This window comes from Falco punctatus, assembly GCF_963210335.1.
Source record: "Falco punctatus genome assembly, chromosome: 3".
Taxonomy (NCBI): Eukaryota; Metazoa; Chordata; class Aves; order Falconiformes; family Falconidae; genus Falco; species Falco punctatus.
Genome location: NC_137582.1, coordinates 29957221 through 29976828, shown reverse-complemented (window position 1 = coordinate 29976828; position 19608 = coordinate 29957221). Strand labels below are relative to the sequence as shown.

Genomic DNA, 19608 nt, shown 5'->3' with positions numbered 1-19608 from the left:
CAAGAAGTCCTTGGTGGGTCTCACATCTAGTTTCCCCCATTTATATCTAAAGCAAGTCCACCATGACTCCGTAAATTCATGTTGAGAGTGTTCAGGTCTCAACAGCAGTATTCATCCCTCTTCTTGGCTGGTCGCATGGTAGAAATCTACTGATAATGTCCTTGCAAGAGTTGAGCTTTCATGTTTTCTGTCCTTGTGCAGAACTGGTCTGCCAGCACCAGTCACTGGCGCTCTCCTGCATCTGTTGTACCTTCTTTCATGCTCCTCATGAGATCCTCTCTACAGACCCCTTTCTGCTGCCAGCCCCCAATTCAGTAATGCTTCATTTTAAAAAATATTCAGCTGTCTCTCTGCCTTCCTACTAACTGTCTGATTTTCATACCACTAAAAGCCGTGAAAACAACTCAAGTGTGGACTGATCCTGGGGCGGGGAGGAGGAATTTCCAGCGCAGAAATTTCCAGTTAGTTCCCCCTGATTAAACTGGTTCTTAGAAATAATGCTCATAGATATGAACTCTAACTAACCTAATAGCTACAGTTATCAGCTGATCAGCTGCCAGATAATCTGATTTTTGTCACTCAGTGTAAGTGGTTTAAGCCATCCTCTTTGCAAGTGTGCCATCTGGAACAAAGGGGCATCCTCCCCACTGCAGGCTGTGAACGGGATATTCCTGCTGCCCCTGTTAGACGAGAGGTCCTCCTTCTGTGGCCTTTGGTCAAAGGGAGACACCACATGAACATTCCCAGTTTGGCTCCATGAACAGACTGCATTAAGGAGTGGGGGGACCAGCTGGCACTGGGCAGGGGAATGCCCTGGACCCCAGCTGGTGGGAAGATGTGACCCTCATGCCCCAGGGGCTGATAATGCCAGGATCTGGGGACCCAGCTCCATACCTTAGCCACAGCAGTGTCTCTTGGGGATATGGTATCAACTCCCTCCTCTAAGTTTTTTCCCAGTACTTCTTCCCCTCAGTTTCTGGAGGTGTCTGTAGGACATTTTGACATGGCAGTAAGGTGGCTCCCCCACAGTGAACCATAATAACCTGAAGATTATTTTTTCCACTTTTCCAATCTGGGGCTGCTTTTTCCTGCCAACTGCTCAAGCACACCATGGATGAAGATTCATTTTCTACAGTAATTTAAGCTGTGACAGCAGTACCATAGAACTGTTCATCCAGTCTGGAAAAATTGCCAATGTACGAGTGCAGAAGATAACCCAGAGTTAGACATTTTGCTCTGCAGAGCAGGAACAACCCCTTTGTGCTCTTGGACAGCCAGGGGATTTCATTCTGTTTATTTTTAACTCTCACTGAAGCCAATCAATGCAAGTTTCATCTCCGGTCATGCTGCCAGCGGGGATAAAATGTAAAGCCGTAAATCTCTCTTCAAAGTGGGATTTAGATCCTTACGAACTTTATCAAATCACCCCAATAGATGCTATCTGACATAGATTTATCCACAGTGGTTAATAAGTTACTTGTTTTTTCAATGCAGATGCATTCCTTCTGTGGACATGACAGCAACTAAGCCTGTAACTAATCTGTCAACACTTTTGTTTGCTCTCCCTTTCTCAAAGCAATAGCACACCTGTTTGAGAAGTGCAGAGTTAGTTCTTTCAGTCCTGCTGGGTGATTCCTCTGAGCAGAGGAAGAATATTCTTTGGTAAGGTTAGAAGAGCCATTCTTTGTGTTATTGTGTTATTCTTCATGCGTGCCAGGTGATTAGTTTGGCTAAGGACAGCGCGAAGGACCCCTAGACTCATGCCGTTTAGACAGACTGAAGCGTGAGATGGAGCCCAGAGGCAGGCAAACCGTGCGTAATAGCTCTTCTTTCTGATAGCTGCTTTGGGACCTGTGATTTCCTACTACTGAGCCAGTCTGGGGATGGTACATGTCAGAGTAGAAGACAACTTGGAGAAAAATCCTGCTTTAAAGGTATTTTCCATAGTGTGGCATAAAAATCCTACAGACTTGGCAATGTTCGTCAGGTAGCTGGGCTTGTGTGGAGTTTGTGTGCATAATGTTATTACTGGGCCACTAGATCAGAGACGTCTTTTTCCAGTGAGTAGTAACCATGAACATACTTTAAAGTGAGCAAAGACCACAAATGAGTACCTCTGGCATGACTCACTCTCTGAGCCCTTCTCAGAGCCTCCAGCTCAGTCCAGACAGAGAAGCTCTGGCCTTCCCTAGTGGAAACTGATAAAACCTGCAAGAGGGAAAGCAGGTAAAACAGTAGGCAGAGAAGAAGAAGAAGCAGGGGCAAGGGGGAAAAAAAAAAAGTATAAGCAGAACTACCCATTGCTTGAAGTAAAGGGGGTGATTAGTTAGTAACCACAGGCAATAGTCTACGTGAGACCTGGGAATATGCTTTAAATCCTGGATCTGTTTTTCTGCAGAATTGTGCTTATAAGCATTCCCAAAGCAATGTCTTTAATCAAAGACTCTTGAAAGGGCTCAGGCTCCATGTGGATGCCAACATTCATGTCTTGCTACTGTGCCTGTGCAACATGTGCACTTCCTCCTCTTCTGTTTGACTTCAAGTTGAAGACAAGTATCATGACAGTCCGCATCTGCCAGCAAGCAGCTATTCAGCTGCTCCAGCATTTCATATGCTAACTGCAGTGAAGTCCCATCTCTTGTCAGTTGTCCTCTAGTCTTAGCGAAGATATTTTTATTCTTTTTTTTTTTTTAAAGTCTCCCATCTTATCATCTATACTCAGCTCTTTCTTCCATTGCTTCCTTGTTTATGGAAGGATTTTGTCTTAAAATCCAGTGTTCTCTGTGGTCTGAAGAGCTTCATGCTGCCTGTTTGCTCTGTTGTTTAAGTGCTGGTTGCTAATCACACTTCCTGTTATAGGTCTCACCTATTACTAGGTGGCTGCTGTCAGAAGCCAGCTGTGCTGTTTGGAACAGGCTATTAATGGTATTGATTTGGGGACTGTCATTACAGGCACTGAATTTACTTAAAAGTCAAAGTACAAGATCAAAATACACATGTTTATCTGTTTTCCCCGGTAGATTTTTATTTTAAACACAAAACCTGTATTTATGTTTGCAGCTTAAATACTGGAATTATTCTAATACATGACAATTCATAGGAGTTTTGCAATAGAAATAGACAAAACTTTTCTCAACATTCATAATTAGATTAAAAAGAAGACATGAAATGGGATGTGTAATTTAAATCTTCCATATCTTTTTGGATCCACTAATTGGGAGTGTTGCAATGTAGGAATACCCAGAGTGTTTATAAATTTGCAGTATTTCTTTACAGACCCTTCTTTTCTAACAGGGTCGATTCATTGCCATTTGACAGCTGCTGTTTTGCGGGCTTCAGAAAATGAGTCAAAGTCTTCAGTATAATTCCAAGGATACGTATCAGTGCGGCAAAAGCTGATGACAACTTAAATCCCTGTTGCCAAGGATATATGGGTGTTAAACTGAGCCATGTGTGAATTTTCCAGGTCAGACTCAAGTCACAGTTACACTGAGTAACGAAGGGTGGGGGAGGCCTGGATTGACTCAGGCAGGTATTGTTCAAACAGGGAAATGCAGCAGGCTGCAAGGGGCAGTCCTGGCAGCAGTTAGCCATGCTGTGGTGTTATAGCCATGCAATCGGCCCACTCTAGAAGCCTGCCCTTCTGCAGAGTGCTCTTCCCGGGAGCCGTCCTGCCCTCAGCACCAGCACTGTGTCTGTGCATCGCATCCCCTTGCACAGTGCAAGCACTCTGCCAAGTGGAGGAGGAACTCTTTGCGCATCCCAGTCCCTCCAGCCCCCAGCCTCTCTGCCAAAGCTTCCCCAACACCACAAACTATGCAGATGGAGAAAGAGCATCAGATAGGTGGGAGGGAGCTGCTGCAGCTGGTGGTTCAGTAGGTGGCATTGTTCTCTTAGAGACTGCATGAAAGCAAACCGCTCCCTACCAGAGAGGAGCACCCAGCTGCAGATTTTTTGCTGAGGGTGTGACAATAATCGAGAGGTCTGGCTTCCTGTGGTTACTTACAGCTTCTGGACCATTCTTTCAGTCTGACTTCAATTCCCTTTAACAGCTCCCGTAGAGCAACTGCGCTCTTCCCAAGGGTCCCTCAGGACTCTTTACTGCCCACTGTGGTCTGTCCCAAACTGTGCGGCACTTGTGGTTTTAGTCCTCTGTCTTACAAGCAGTGAGGAGAGCGAGGTCTGCTTTAAATGAACTCTGTGACAAACACTTAGCTTCAGAAAGAACAAGGCTGAGTGGGCATTCACGTACCAAATTTAGAAGAACTGCAAAAGTTTGTGGGAGTTTCTGGTTGACAGGTGCTTTACAGATGTGATTTACTAACAGTAAGGGGTTTTCATATAAACGTAAGACTTTTCCCTCCCTGTCAGTTCATCGCCTTTCATGACACTAGTCCTTTGTAGTTTTAACACAGTTTTATAGTAATTTGGTTATAAACAAAGGCTTCCCTTCAGCATTCACTAGGAAATGCCTAAATACACTGTGCAAGAAAAGTTGTATTTTATATGGCAATATTATGCCTTACTTTTTAATAGTGATACCAAAAGAATGTGTTTCTATAAAAATGAAAATTAGTGAAAAAAACATATGGAAGACAGAACTAGAGATTGGTCATCTCGAAACCCCAGGTCCCACTGCTCCCAAATGTTATAATGAGACTTCAGAATCTACCTCCAGACTTTACAACTGGCCCATCTCTCTGTTGTGGTGCCCAAAGACTGACATTTAGTCACCCGATGTCCCTAGCCATCTAGATAGAGAAAAACGGTCCATCTGGTGAGATGAAGATAAGACAGAAGCCTTTCCAGCAATATGTGTAATGCAGGCATGGCTGTGATAACCACGCTCTTGGGAAGATGACCAGTCCTGTTAAACAATTTGGCTGCCCCGTGTGAGCTACTCCTAGTTTCTTGTCTTGTTAACTCTTGAGTGGGATACACAATGTAATTGTAAGAGGAGATAAGGTTAGAAAGACATGCGGGTTAGTAATCAAAAACTCCATTCAAAGACTGGTGCTCTGTTGCAGTCTCTGCACTCAGGACGACACATCAACTGTTTGTAACACACAGCCAAAGTATACTGCAAGTCTTCAGTACTGATGGCATGCAGGGAGGCACCCCCTGAGAAAGCATGTGCTCATCCAGCAAACGCACATTTTGAAAAAAAAATGAAGGAAAAATTGAAAAAAATAAATTATGTTCTCACCATACAAAATGATGATATGCAGCAACAGAGGGCTGGCCAAGGCATAGAAAAGGCTTCTGTGGCCTGAGGTGGACTATCCCTCTATGCCTTTGAATGGAGAGGGTAATTACAGCATTATTCTGGATGACGTTTATGAGGTTGCACATGATGGAAAAGGGCAATAGCTTCCTGAATCCAATTTTCTTCCCACGCAAGGGTAATCACAATCTGTCCCTAAATATTGCAGTGTCCTAGTAATATATACATTTACTCCTCTATCTGGACTGCTGAAAGCATTGTGCTGCTTCATTACAGAAATCCATAAACTCGTGTAAAGTTTCTTACATAGCGTCTCAAAAAGCTGGTGGCTTGAAATAAACAAGCAGTTTTGTCAAAGGAGAACAAAACATACCAACTTGAACTTTGCACAGATGATTTTGCAGCACTGAGGCCTACTTCTTCGCTGAATGGGGTTATAAATTATCTCTGAGCTATTCTGCTTCCAGTTACTCCATCTGTAATCATTCCAGTGTGGTTTCTAAAGGAAATGCATCCATATAAACATGAAAATACTTCCTGTCCATGTTGAGGGGAAGGTTTCTTGGGATTTGTTTGACAGACAACATATCATGAAATCCTTAAATAGTAATTAACTAGCACAATTTGGACAAACTTTTCAAGAAAAGCATCTGTGCATAAACCAAAGTAAAACATTTCTCATTTCATATCATTAAACATGATTTGGACGGCATATGAAGTTTTGGCCCTTACTCAGGGATTTTTTTATCTGGGGACAGAGGAAGAAGAAAAAGAAAGATGGGAAAGTTTGGGGTTTTTTTGTGGGAAGAAGAAAGAGAAAGATGGGAAAGGTTTCTTGTAAACATTGCTCTGTGACTTCCTCAGAAACATTTCTTTTGACTGGACTCATTTGACAAAAGCAGCCATTTACATTGTAAACATCCACCTCTGAAGCAGGTATTTATGAGCAGTTATTTGTAAAAATTACTTCTAAAGGGCAGTTTATCTCATCTGGAAGAACATCTAACGTAGGTCAGGTGGGTAAAAATGCCTGCTGCTCTCCTGAGCACGAAGGAAGCTTCATCCAGATGGAGGTCAGCACCCTCCCCAGCTCCCTCCTGACTCTAATGGTTCTCCACATGCCTGGTCTTGGAGCTCTTTCTTCAGCCTGGACCCAGAACTGTCAAGTGAGTTTATTAGTATGAAGACATTAACTGCAGACTGCACTGCAGGGAAGCAAGGATGCTTAGTGGGATAACAGAGGGACAGAACAAGAGAGAATGATAGACGTCTTTAAAATTATGAGTGGCAGAGGAGGTAAAGGAGGAGCAACTGCTCACTGCCTTAGCAAAAGAACTGGAGGACATTCAATGAAATAACTAGCGGCAGGTTTCATAGCAAACCAAAGGAGGTATTTGTGGGACTGCTTACCACAGGACATTGTGGGTGCCAAAAGTCAGCATGGGTTCAAATGCAAGCTAGAAAAATCAGTGGAAGAAAAATTCCTAAAAGATATGACCAGTAATTCAGCAATTCCTTGACATTCAACTTTCCAACAGTTCGGAGAATATTCTGGGCAAGTCATGACTATATATGCTTGCACTGCTCCTTCTTCATTTCTTTTGCATTGTCTTGCACTTGTCTGTCTTCATCATCTGTCACTAATTGCTGTGATCTGGATGGACCTTTCATCTGATCCAGCAGTGCTGTCCCTACATGCACATGCTTAGCTGCAGCAGGATGAAAGCTAATCCCTACTTCTTTCTCCAGTGCTCATCTTGTATGCAACACTTGACTGTTTCTCACCACAGAATTATTATTATTCCTGTTTCTTCACTGCTAGAAAGAAGCTGTCTCTTCTCCTGAAGGCTGTCAGTCTTTTCATACAGTCAGCATAAAGTGTATCTTCATATTAAGGGGTTAAAGAGAAAACTCTGAATTCTCAATTTAGTTTTAATTGATGGATTTAGTTTTAATATATCCTGTTTCAGTCAATCTCTCTCCCTTGATAATCTCAGTGTGCATGATCGACTTTTCTCCAGGGCCAAATATTACCTACTTTTCTGAAGTTACCTCAGAGATGACCAGATCAGATGACCAGATCAAAGGTGCAGTTTACACTTGGAGTTTATGAACTGAATTTTTAAAAGTAGCAGAAGACCTTGGGTGACTCATTTCTGAGACATCTGAAAAGCCTGGGGCTTAAAAACTCATGGGCACTTATTGTAGAAAAACCCACATTTCTTTAGAAACTCTTGATAAACGCTACTTCTTCCCATCCTATGTACAGGAATGTTAGAAACTTTTGAAGAGTCTGCCTCAGTAAAATCAGTATATCTAGTAACTTCCAGTAAATGTTGTACAGGGAATAAAACACGTGCTACATTAATAGGCTCATTTCCTTTCAAATAAAATACAAAATTAATAATGAAATCAGTGATATTTAGATCTAGTCCAGTGCTCATTGTCATACATAGTGATTCATCTGGTGCCTTGAGTCTCCAAAACTGAGCTCTGCTAAGAAGATCTGGATTTCTGAAAATTTTAAGCAAAAGATACATCTTAATTCTACATTTTTTGTAGAGGAATTATAGAGGAATGAAGGCAGGTTAATTAACTTTGATAATATACAGCTGTGGGCTGGGTTCAGGGGCGGTGGGTTGGCTGATGTGGATAATGTGTAGCTGTGGCTGGTTCCTGCTAATTACTTAAATAGCTCTAAGGACCGTATGAAGAGGAGCCCTGGGTGAAGAGAGACCAGGAAGAAGCAGAGGGAGGAGAGAGAGTGCCTTGCTACATGTAGAGGCCCAGGGAGACGTAGGGGGCCTGGAGTTGGGTGCAGCAGAGGCAAGATGCAGGGTGGACTGGCCTGAAGAGGATGAAGAAACAGCATGGATAGTAGATGAATTTTGAAACCTTGTGGGGACTGGTGGCTGTGCCAGGGCAAGGCATGGGAACTACTTATTGAAGTTAACCTGGTATGGGATGGTAAAAGCCTTGTTGCAGCCGGCTAGTTTTGCTAGTGCTGTGACATTTTCCTCTATAATCTCAGACTTCTCCAAAGAAAACCACATTGTCAAATGTGACAAGAAAACATTGCAAAGGGAGAATTATTCTCAGCCTTTCCTGCATAAAAAGTGAAGCAATCAGCCAGCTATAGCTGTTTAGGCACGCAGAAGTCTTCTGTTTTCCCTGGGTGATCTTCATAATATTTGCATAGTCAAGAACTCAGCAGTACACAAGAGCTGTTGAGACTATCTTGAACTGGACAGGTGGTCACATCAGCAGCCTTCCCCATAGAGCTGTCTGTAGGCTTTCTGCTTGCTTCACTGCAGCTGAGTGTGGTTTGGGTTGCAGCTAATGGCTCCTCAAAGCACCGCGGCTGTGGGAGGAAATTCTACTCCTCTTGGCTGGGTGAATGACGGGAGAGCAGGGTAGTAAACATGAAACTAGTAAATGTGATCACATACTGTTAAAACCTCTCCAGACCGCACAATGGCATCAGATTGGTACAAGCTTGTGGTTGGTCTCAGGCTGGGATTGCCGAGATGGAGTGAACCCAGAGCAGAGGACCAGTGCAACCGAGCATGTGCTGCTTAAAACCTCATCTTTCAATTCAGTTGTCCCTGAATCTGACACATCAGCCCTGTGCTATGCTGAGGAGAAACTTTATCCTGAATTAGGGAAGGAAAGCATGCAGCGGCAGTATTTCAGCCTGCAGCCGTGTCAGTGTTCGTCCCATCACCCGGCCAGGCACTGCATGTTGGACCGAGGCTCCCGGGTGAGGAAATACCTGTGGTTCGGCGCTTTCACCTGGTCCAGCACTCTGGCAATCCTCTTGCCATCTGCCTGCCACTGTTTGCTTTGTGGTTACTCTGTCTCCCTTTTTCAGTAAAGAGAGAGTAAGACCTGAACCCACTGACACTTTGTACGTGAACTGTCAGAAAGAAAAGGCTCCTTTTGCCCCCTCTCCCTGTCTTCCCTGTGTATTTGCACAGGCCTCCCATAAGAATTCTTGGTAACCATTTGGGTGTCTGAAATGTAAAGGTCACTTCTGCAGAAGAATGGTACGTAATGCATACATATCTGTGGTGAAGAGATTGGAGTAAACGTTTCCAGACATAGGCTGAAATTTCTGCAAATATATATTTAGTTTGTAAATATTTCCACAGTGTGGTCCCTGTCTCATGCAGTCATATGCAAGTTTCATCCAAGAGGGTTTTAAATCTGTCTCAAGGTTTCCAACACCTTTTAAGTTGTTTCAAGCAATATGCCTGTTTTACAAATGGGAGACCTTCCTAAGGCAAAGTCAAACGATTTGTCAAAACACAAAAGGTCAGCAACAGGACCAGGATTAAATTGCAGTAGTGATGACCCTAATTCCACTCAACTATTCATTGTCACCTGTCCCTGGCTATATACTGTGTATTGATGCAATGTGAAGTCCTTAAGCATAAAAGACGGGAGTTTTTATTGAAAAGCTGAAGTTTGAGAAAACATCCCGAATGCTCACTACAAACTTCAGCACTTATCATAGAAAATTTTAATCTATAGCTTTTTTTGGCATTATCAAGTGCATTTCTGTTCTAGGTGTTAGAGAAAAGTATGTTAGAGCTGTCTTTAGCAATGTTTGTTTCTAACAAGGCATCAGCAAGGTATTTTGCCATGGGAACTCACAAAAGTTTCATATAGCTGCCAGCCAAAACGCTGTTCAGACTCAAAGCTGTTATGTGACAATTGTACCATTCCACCCAGTGGAGAATACAAGCAGCTGTGGGAAAGAGCAGCCCAAAGCTCTCTGGAGACACAGAAAGATTTCTATTGAGTTCAGTGAGTTTTGGGTGAGACCCTTAAGAATGCAGAAATAATCAATTAATCAAATATTTTAATTTACTCATACAGGACTAAGCAGATTTTCTCCTCTAGGAATGTACTAGACAAACAGATGTAAGAGCTTGAGTTCAAACAGAACTAACTGCAGCAATATGAGAAAATTTGAGGTAAATGTGAAATCAGCTGCAAAAATACGAAGTGATTATTGAAATTATGCAATCCTCCCCCCCCCCAAAAAAAAAAAACCTCAAACAAAAAAACCAACAAAACACAAAAAAGTGAACAAAACCCCAGCCAACAAAACCCACCTTTGAGCCAAGGGTAATTCCAAACTGTTTGAATATACAAATATTTGCTTAGGCATATTTCTAAGTAATGTCTTTAAAAACTTATTCTCCAAAGCCAGATGAACCAGGATGAAAAAAATAAGAAATGACATAAGCTTGTATTAACTGAATATGTTATAGCCACTGGCAAACTTGTATGGTAATTATTTCTTCCAGAGAAGGTCATCCTGTATCATGTGCTTTATAATAGAGAGATGCTTATGTAATATGATTATCCAAACCACTTGGATGACACCAGCTAAGTCAGGACCAGGATTTCTTATGGGTCAGTTCTGAATTATTTCTGCATTCTGTAGAATGCAGTTAGTTCTGTGTTATCTCTACAACAAGACTGCTTATCACAAAATGCTTAAATGGTATTTGGAGCAAAGCCCAGCACCCAGCACTCCCTGTCCCACTTAAGTACCCTAACCATGGGACCATATAGCAACACTTCCTCCTATTTTCTCTCTTTTCCCATAGATTATTGCATACTTGGCTTCACTGTGACAACAGGAGGGTGGAATATGGTCCTTCCCACCTAACTGAAAACCTTGTGTCTGAAGCATTCATATAGTAGATAGGAGCTGTGGGTTTGAACCCTCTTGGGTTCGGATCCCCTAAAGCTCTGATCTCACGAGTCTCTGTGCAATGCTTTTATCACCAGACAATATACAAACAGTGAGTAATGTCACCTCCTCCTCTGGCAGCATATTAAAGGAAGATGTTAAAATGCTACATGGTTTGTAACTGCAGGTAGAAGTGTTGTGAAAGAGGTTAGGAGCTTCTGTCCTTTGGATTTTAGGCATCCTATAGGACTGAACCTGGCAACCTTCTGATTGTCCAAACTTGCTTGCTGATCTATTGATAAATAGACAGAACTTCTTTTCACAGGGATCACTGAGTTCCAAAAAATGGGGGTCCTTTGTACTTACTTTTTTATACTAATTTGTGAGTGACGATCTCAAACACACTGTAAACATTAGTTGCAGAGCATCCAAGGGAACTAACATGGAGTTTTCTCATTTCACAACAAACAGGTAAAGAAATGCTCAGACGTAGTGCCTAGGAAGCAAAACACATCAGTTGTCCTAGTGGATATTCTGCCGTGGGGATACCGTGAACCTAAAATATGCATGTATTTTTTTCCTTCATTAATTATTTTAGACTGCATCCATTCTCATTAGGTTCTTAGATAAGTGAGTTTCTGTCTAATTTTCCAGTTTCTGAATTCACCCTTTAGCTCGGTGACTGGCTTCCATTTTATGTCCCTGGAGAACATAATGTACTGCCTGAATAACTATGCTGTTTTATGTCCAAGGCACTTATCTGCTTCCATTAAACCATGTTGAGATTTAAAATTAACACAGGAGAAGGGAAGACTGCTCTGATCCAGATTCTTATCTCAGCTGCTTTGGTATGAATTCAGTGATTAGAATTCTAATGAAATTCTCCTTTTCTTGAGATTTTTGTAAACTGTTTTTTCAACAGTAAACTTGGTCTTTACTTGGTGCTTACTTGGTCCTTCAGTAAATATTTCCAACAGTAAATGGTTAAAAGCTGAGACAATTCAGGTTTTATTCATATTTCTCCCTTTTGCCAAAACAGACTTATTTGAGAAAAGATGAAAAAATTATTAAGGGAAAGTAATGGCCTGAAATTCTGTTCTTGTCAAAAATAATTAAAAGTTAGTTTTTCAGAGGCAGAGTTGCAAGATTTGTAATTATAGAGCAGTTGAAGAGTTATTCAAACTGTCATGGATGCTAAAGGATGACTGTTTAGACTTAGAGTTGACAGATGATTAAGTAACAGTCACAAAACCCCATTGACTGAAAGTAAAACAGTTAAAGTAGTTTAAAGGACTTTAATGACGTGAGATACTTGGGGTCCCAGCTGGCAGCATGTATTCCACAAACTCCAAGTTCTTTCATCTACGTGTTGTCCATCATGTTAGTTCGTCGTAACCTTTGTTTAATATCCTGTCCATATTTTCTTTGTCTGACTCAAACACTGCTAGGCAAAGGTAGTAATTTTGAATTCTGCTCATTCTACACTTACTATTTTTTATCACTATTCCGTTCATGTCAGGAAATACAAGATCAGGATATTTAAATATTTAAACACAAAAATGTGTGGGGAGTAAGCCTGTAAAGTTATTACTGATAGAACTGTTCAGACAAATAACATTTGCCAGCAATAAAGTGACCCTCAACTTCAGGATGAAACTTCTCAACCTATTTAGTGGCCTTCCCAGTTCATACCCCACATACCTTGAATACTCCTATAGAAATCCATATGTCTTAGGATTTAGCCAGTTGCTTCTCCAAAAAGGCTCCAATAGGTATTCCTATCTTCCCTGACTTCTTGTTGAACTGTTGATAAGCGAGAAAGTGTTTTCTGAGGGTCCCTGGGGCCATCGACCCACGTATGAGTTTTGGATCCATAGAGCAAAGCAGAGCGCTCGCCTCCCAAGAAGTAAAAGCCTCCCCAGGAGGCTGTTCTCCTACCAGGCAGATTTTGTTTCATACGGGAGTGAAGGGAATGAAGAAGCTCACTCATATCAGTAAATCATCCAGGAGACCTACTGCAAATGGCAGTAACCTCAATGCTGAAGTAATAATATTGATGTAACTACAGTAGACTTAGGACAAATTGATCTAAAAGAGGATCAGAGCACAGGAGGCAGTATTGCCTTTTATTAATCAGCTCCTAGACCTGGAAGAGGGACAGCTTTATGGCTTGTGTCTGCTGTCATTTTTTGTCACGCTTGATGAAATGGACTCTGAACCTGAAAGGAATGGACCACAGTCCGGGGCTTAGCATTACAAGAGTCCAATAAGATGACTAAATCTTCACAATGTGAATCTGATTCATTTTCAGTCATCTGTGGATCAGATTTAATTACTAATTATGTTGCTTCGTAATCAACCAATGAACATGTTTCAGTACATTTGAGAAACTAGTGCCTTTTTCAGTAACACAAGGATTTTGCTAGAAACCCTGTTATTAAACTAATGATCAGCACTAGGGGGATGATCTCAACTTTAGTGGTTTTCACAGTTTACATGCTTGAGCAGTGTGATTTATAGAGGTGACATTGCGAAATATATTTACAGTTTTTATCATAATATTTAATTGAAGTTCTATATGTTGTCCTAATTTCACTAGATAAGTAGTTTGCCATAAGCTGTTTGCACCCTTAAAAGTTGATGTGATTTATTAAGTGCTTTTCAATACAAAGCTTTTTAGATTATGTAGTGGATATGTGCATAGTATATTGCATATACAAGCTCAAACATATGGTATTAATAAAAGAGTGATGGTTCTGACAATTTCCTTTTCTAAATAATGCAGCATTTTTTATTAAGGACTGAAGATGCCAAGATAGCCATTCTGTAATCTAACATGCACAGATGTACTTGAACACATGGTCATCAACGCATGTCTGTAAACTCACATAAGTATAGTGTGAATCACCCTTGGAACTCTCCCACAAAAGCCTTATCCAAAGTCTGTTTAAATCTATAGAAAGATTCCCACTGATTTTGTTATGTTGTGGAAGAGGTCCAGAAGGGATGAGTACAGATGTTTCTTTGCAGAAGGCAGATTATCAGCTTCTTTAAGAACTGGTGAAATCCTCTCATGACAAAACTTCCATTAACTTTATTGAGATCAGGATTTTCCCTATGTATGTTTAGACAATCAGCTTTATATGCTCTTTAATGACCAAGAAGCGATGCTGATAGATCTGGGTTTTCCATAATGAATAATTGATCTTCAGCTGCATAAAGTATCCCTGCCAGTGCACTACAACTGATATTCTTACACAATATTGAGATATTTTAGGGAATGTAGACTCATTCTTCATTCAGACATCTATTTTACCCTCAGTCCCTGCTGGGATTCACAGACCAAGTGTTTCTTTGCCTTTTAATGTGCAAGCTAATTAACATCAGTACTGGTGCTACTAAAAATTGCATGGTAACTAGCATGCTTGCCTAAAGAAGTAGAAATCTAGGTTTAAATCCCTCCTCTGCCCTGTGTGGCCCGAACTTGCACCTCCCATGTCCTAGGAAGCTGCCTGGACTTATATGAATAGGGATGATATATGATTAAAGCTGTCCAAATTTCTATCAGATGTTTAAGTATTCGCTGAAGGGCTTATGGGAATGTAAATCTTCCTTCTCATGGCTGAGTGCCCCAGAAGCACAAAACTGGAGATGTATTTAGCCATTGGATAATTTGTTTACCATTTGCTTTCTTTCTCCCCACCCCAAAAAAAAATTATTGGCTATTCTGGGGACACCTCAGAGAGGTTTTCAGGACTTTTCTCACTCTGGCTTAGCAGTTTGAGCACTCCTCCATGAGATGTGGTTTAAGCACTCTTGACAGAGTAGGGCTGCAGAATAAGCAACTACTGTCATAGCCAGTTCAAACAAATTCAAGTACCAGCAATGAATGACCTTTGGCTGAAATCAAGCTGTCACTGGTGTCAGTAAGAAATGAGAAGAAATCATGTTTTCCTTTGTAAAAACAGGCACACAAGTGGAACAGGAGGAACTTCAAACTAATACTGTTTCATTTTCTAACTATTCTTCTCCTGCTTACTAATTTACTCTTGTTAATTTTTAGGACGAGGCCTTAAGGGTTTTCTTTTCTGTAAATTTTATCAGCTGGCTTCTTTTTAAAAAGCTATAACCGTTCTTTCCTTTCCTGCAGGTCCTGTTGCCACCATATGATGATCCTGTGAACGGAGCTGCTAAAGATCCACCACCACCTTATGTGTCGGCATAAGTGCGAGTGTGCTGTGTACCTAGGCAGGATAGCTTTTTTTTCAGACATTGAAGCAATAGTTTGATAATTTCACTTCCAGGATATAACCTCTATGGGTTAATACATTGCTGTTTTGCTGACATATTGAAACCTAAATGTATGATTAAAATCCTGTAGATAGTTTTAATAATTTGCTGCATCGACAGTAGTGTTTCAGAAACTAGTGAACTAGTTTCAGAACAATTCTGGGTAGCACTAAGGTTATAGTAGTCACTGAATAGCTTTTTCCACCATGTCTGACATGCAGTGCTAGAGAACATAGAATTCCATTCTCAATCAGGTTCAGAGTGTAACTTTCTTTTTTTCATTTGTAAAACTTCCAAAGCATTACAAATGTATTTCTCAGATGCCCACTTTCACCTTCAGAATACAGACCAAGTCCAAAAAAGTGACATTCCACTTCATTCCTGTTCTGCAAGAATTTATTAAGTTATTATGCTGTGAAGGGTGATGATTGCAAGGAGAAGAATGAGTCTTATGCACTATTCTCATCAACCTGGCTAATGGGAAAAAAATTTAATTGGGAAGAATAAGTATGGGAAATGAGAGTAGACAGAGCACTCTGTGATGTGTAGCAAGCCAGAACCTATGGTCTACACGGATTCACTTTGTCCTAGCCTGCAACCATTCTAACGCTCAAAAAACCAAAAGAGTTCCTACCAACTTGTGGTAATTTTCTTTTCTGGCCTACTCACTTTTTTTTTTCCCCAGCAACTTCATATATAGTATTTTGAGGTCACAAAATCCCTGCTTTTAAAGTCCCATGGTTAGGTAACAAAGCTGCATCTTTCTCACTCAATATGCAAATATTTTCCCATTGGAATGTGCCTGTAAATATTGCAACGTTCTGCTGAGTGTGAGCTAAATTATGCAGATTATAAGATATATGTTCCCAACCTATGGGAAACTTATGCATGGAACTTCCTTGAGCATTAGCAGATACGTTCTGTGTGTTTCTCATATACATCAACATGGGAGTTTTAGATTCCTTTTATGACTGAACTGGTTGTGCCGAGAATCTTTCTTATGGGACTCCATCCATCCATGAATGCTTGTGTGAGGTATTTATTTCTTCCCAGAGAAGTGCCTCCTGCACATGTAACTTTTTGTTGTTGATTAAGGTTCCACTTTTAATTGAAAAGGAACAGGAAAAGGGAATATAATGCATGTCTCTACCTCTCATCATTTCTCCCTGTGTTGTCTCCTCTACATTTGGGGTGATTGAACAGCCTGAAGCCAGACTGATGCCCTTGCAACCACCCCAGGTAAAGGGCAGTGCAGAGCTGAGCCACAGTTTGGACGGGCACCAGAAGAAATCAAGGTGCTGTCTCTCCTGTGGCTGGGCTGGCATGTGAATCCATACCCTTCTTAAGGAGGACACCTGTACTAACCTTTAGTGCATTGACTCCATTCCGCACACTGAAGAAGAGTGGAGCTTTTCCTGCCTTTTTCTGGAAAAGAGCTTTCCAGGGGAACGCAGGACCAACAACTTATTTTCATGGAGGTTGCAACTGTGTGACCACCCTTGCAGAGACCAGGGAAGGAAGGGCCAGACTCTTTCTGCCTGCGTCTTCCACACCCCTGGGAAAAGACAGGTCCCCAGCTGTTTGCTGGAATTTTACTTCAGGGTTCATCTACTCTGAGATCAAACAAAGCAATGCTTTTGACTGAACCAATCCTGAAGTCCATCCATTGATCTCTGTCACAGTCCTATTGCTTCCTTCAGAATAACTCTGTGTATTATTATCTCATTACAATTCTCTTCGGGAATCAGTCTGAATTTGGGGGTTGGGCTGGCTGGCTGGGCTTCTGAGCTTCATTTTCTTTCATTCTTGACAGATTTGTGAAGGATTTTAAATAGTCATCTGTTTGAGAAAAGCTGGTTGTAAATACATTGCATCTGTGTATACAAACTTCTCTACAATAAAAGGGTGTTTCCTCAAGACTATGGAAATCATTTTTGCTGATCTTCCGAGTACAAACATACGCGAATTCCTGTCCAGCCAATCTGATATGGCAGGATTTTCTTTGTAAATTACCTAACCGACAGTTTTGCAGTCCACTCACCAGTCCAGTCCATTCACCAGCTTTCCCTCCATACTGTATAAATGGAGAATAGAACACTAAGTTCTATAATTTACTGTATGATAAAAACAAGAGATAATTCAAGCTTTTAGTTCATTGTCCAGAACTGCAGGCAGTTTTCTGAATCTGATGAAGTGTGTGATACAGAACTGGGCTATGCTGAGCTACACCAAAAGTTGGGGCTTCTTTTTCTCCACATCATTATAGGGATAATGTTGTGCTAATTCACATGAAATTTATGTAGGCTTTAGCTTGTCTTACTAAAGAATCAAGACTTCTTCACACATACCATACGTGCGTATGTGCAAGTACATGTGTCCTGCCAGTACTCCTAATACATTTTGGATTTTGTCCAGTTTGAGTTAAAAGAGGGCAGGGAGGTTATGGTATTAAACCCATGACATTCCTGCACATACTGTAGATGGCAGCTGGTAGGAGGGAGCAGATAATATAATATAAGCTCCACTCTGCTGACATATCAGAGGATCTACATGGGAGACGAGTTCCCCTGCTCCCAAAGGAAAAGAAGATTCTCAGGGTTATGTGAAGAGACATGAACTCCAGCTGAAGGTTCTTTATCCTCAGGTGTTGAATTTATTCTCCAATTCCATGTCTCATCCTGGGATTTCACACCACAGCTTTACTGTAATAATTTTTTAATAGTCAGTCATCACTGAACACAAAAACCCACTAAAAACTCAGCTTCTTAATTTCCTGTGCTTTGTGAACTGCTTGCTCCTAACAATGCTTTTTTCACTATTTCTTGATTTTTTTTTCCTTTCTCCCAGATATTAGCAGCATGTGCTTACTCAAATTCTATGCTGTTATCTTATATTCTAATATAGCAGTTTATTAATAATTCTAGTAAATTAAGAGTGGAAAGAAAATATTTTCAGGGTATGCTGACATGGATCGTCATAAATACAGGGACAAAACCAGCAAGTAAGAATTTAAACCTTGATAGTACCAGAAATATAAGTAGATCTTTTGCTGAAATATTGTAATTTGTTTAAATATCTGTTATAGGCATTGCAGGCTCCACAAATCCTACACATGCTAAGGCACAAATCCCATTTCTCTCCTCTGTGCCTGACGCTCTTATTCCTGATGGAATAGTGCAAGTTCCCTTTGTTGTATACTCATTCATGTATTGTACTGGAGAAAGCAAAGACGAATTTTTAGTGGTGACCCACCAGTGTGGTGTATGTGCTTGTAAGTACATTAAATATTCTAAAACAATTATTAATGACCATTATTTTAGGTGTTAGCCTGTAACTGTACTTCTGTACTTCTTTGGAAAGACTTCTGGTTAGTAAAAAAAATTCAGACTTGATACGTTACCAAAGGCCATACCAGACCGACTTATGGCCAGAGAAAAGCTTGGCAAGGAAGCAGTGGGACTGATAACTAGTCTGAAACAAATTATAAATTCTGTGCTTTCAAAATAGGGCATTCCTCACCGCTACCCCACGGGCCAAAGTATAGCAGCTAGGGACACCATGGACAGTTTTAACAAATTCTTGCCAGTATCAACAACTCTGCACATTGATGCATGGAATAGGCAAGATGGAAGATTTGGCTGCCAGTCGGGGCAGAAGAGAGAAAAACGAGAACAGGGACAGAGCATGGGAGGGCAATGTTCATGGATGTCCTTTAAACAGCACAGAGACAGATGTCATTGCATTGACAGGGTTCACCACTACAGACTTGATGGGCTTATGTTCTCTTTTTCTCCTGTGTTATGGTCAGGAGGAAATATAGTTGCTCCTGTAACCTGTTACGTGAGTTGTTACACCAGAGGTTTCAGACTTTTAGCACTGGAGTGGATGATACCTTGGTCTTATTTGTTGGACAGATTTATTTGTTGAAACCTAAAGGAGTATTGGTTCAATTCCTGCCAAACTGTCCAGTTCGACAGAAGTCTCCAAACTGCTTCTCTGGAGCCAAGTCATATCCTTAATATCCTTAGAGGCTGCTCTGCTTAGAGGTTCTCTCCTTAAAGGTTCCTCTCCTTAAGGTCTGCTTCTTTGGAGCTAAGTTGTATCCTTCCCATTTACATGTCTCAGCTGCAGAAATTCCAGCCAGGTACCACAAACAAACAAACAAAAACAAACAAACAAACAAAAATTCCTTGTGAAATTTCAGTGCCTATGGCTACGGAGATTTTCCAGGACTATCTCAGTTCATGGCTCTGAGAAACCCAAAACAGGAGCTATAGATATCTAAAGAAAGGCTTGGCTCTGATAAATCCGGATTAGAGTTCTTTCAGAGGACTCTGGTATTTGTAAACGATGTCTCCACACCCATGGATTTGGCCCAAAATGGTTC

The 19608-nt window shown here is 41.1% G+C and overlaps 1 protein-coding gene across 1 annotated transcript in view; it reads left to right on the top strand.

The window, feature by feature from the left end:
* LAPTM4B (lysosomal protein transmembrane 4 beta) overlaps positions 1–17140 on the top strand; it is a 62043-nt gene extending 44903 nt beyond the window's left edge. Inside the window, exon 7 of the mRNA XM_080380135.1 lies at positions 15082–17140. Coding sequence (XP_080236261.1) covers positions 15082–15156 — 75 coding nt within the window. The 3' untranslated portion in view covers positions 15157–17140. The remainder of the gene's footprint in view (positions 1–15081) is intronic.
* The last annotated feature ends 2468 nt before the right edge of the window (positions 17141–19608 follow it).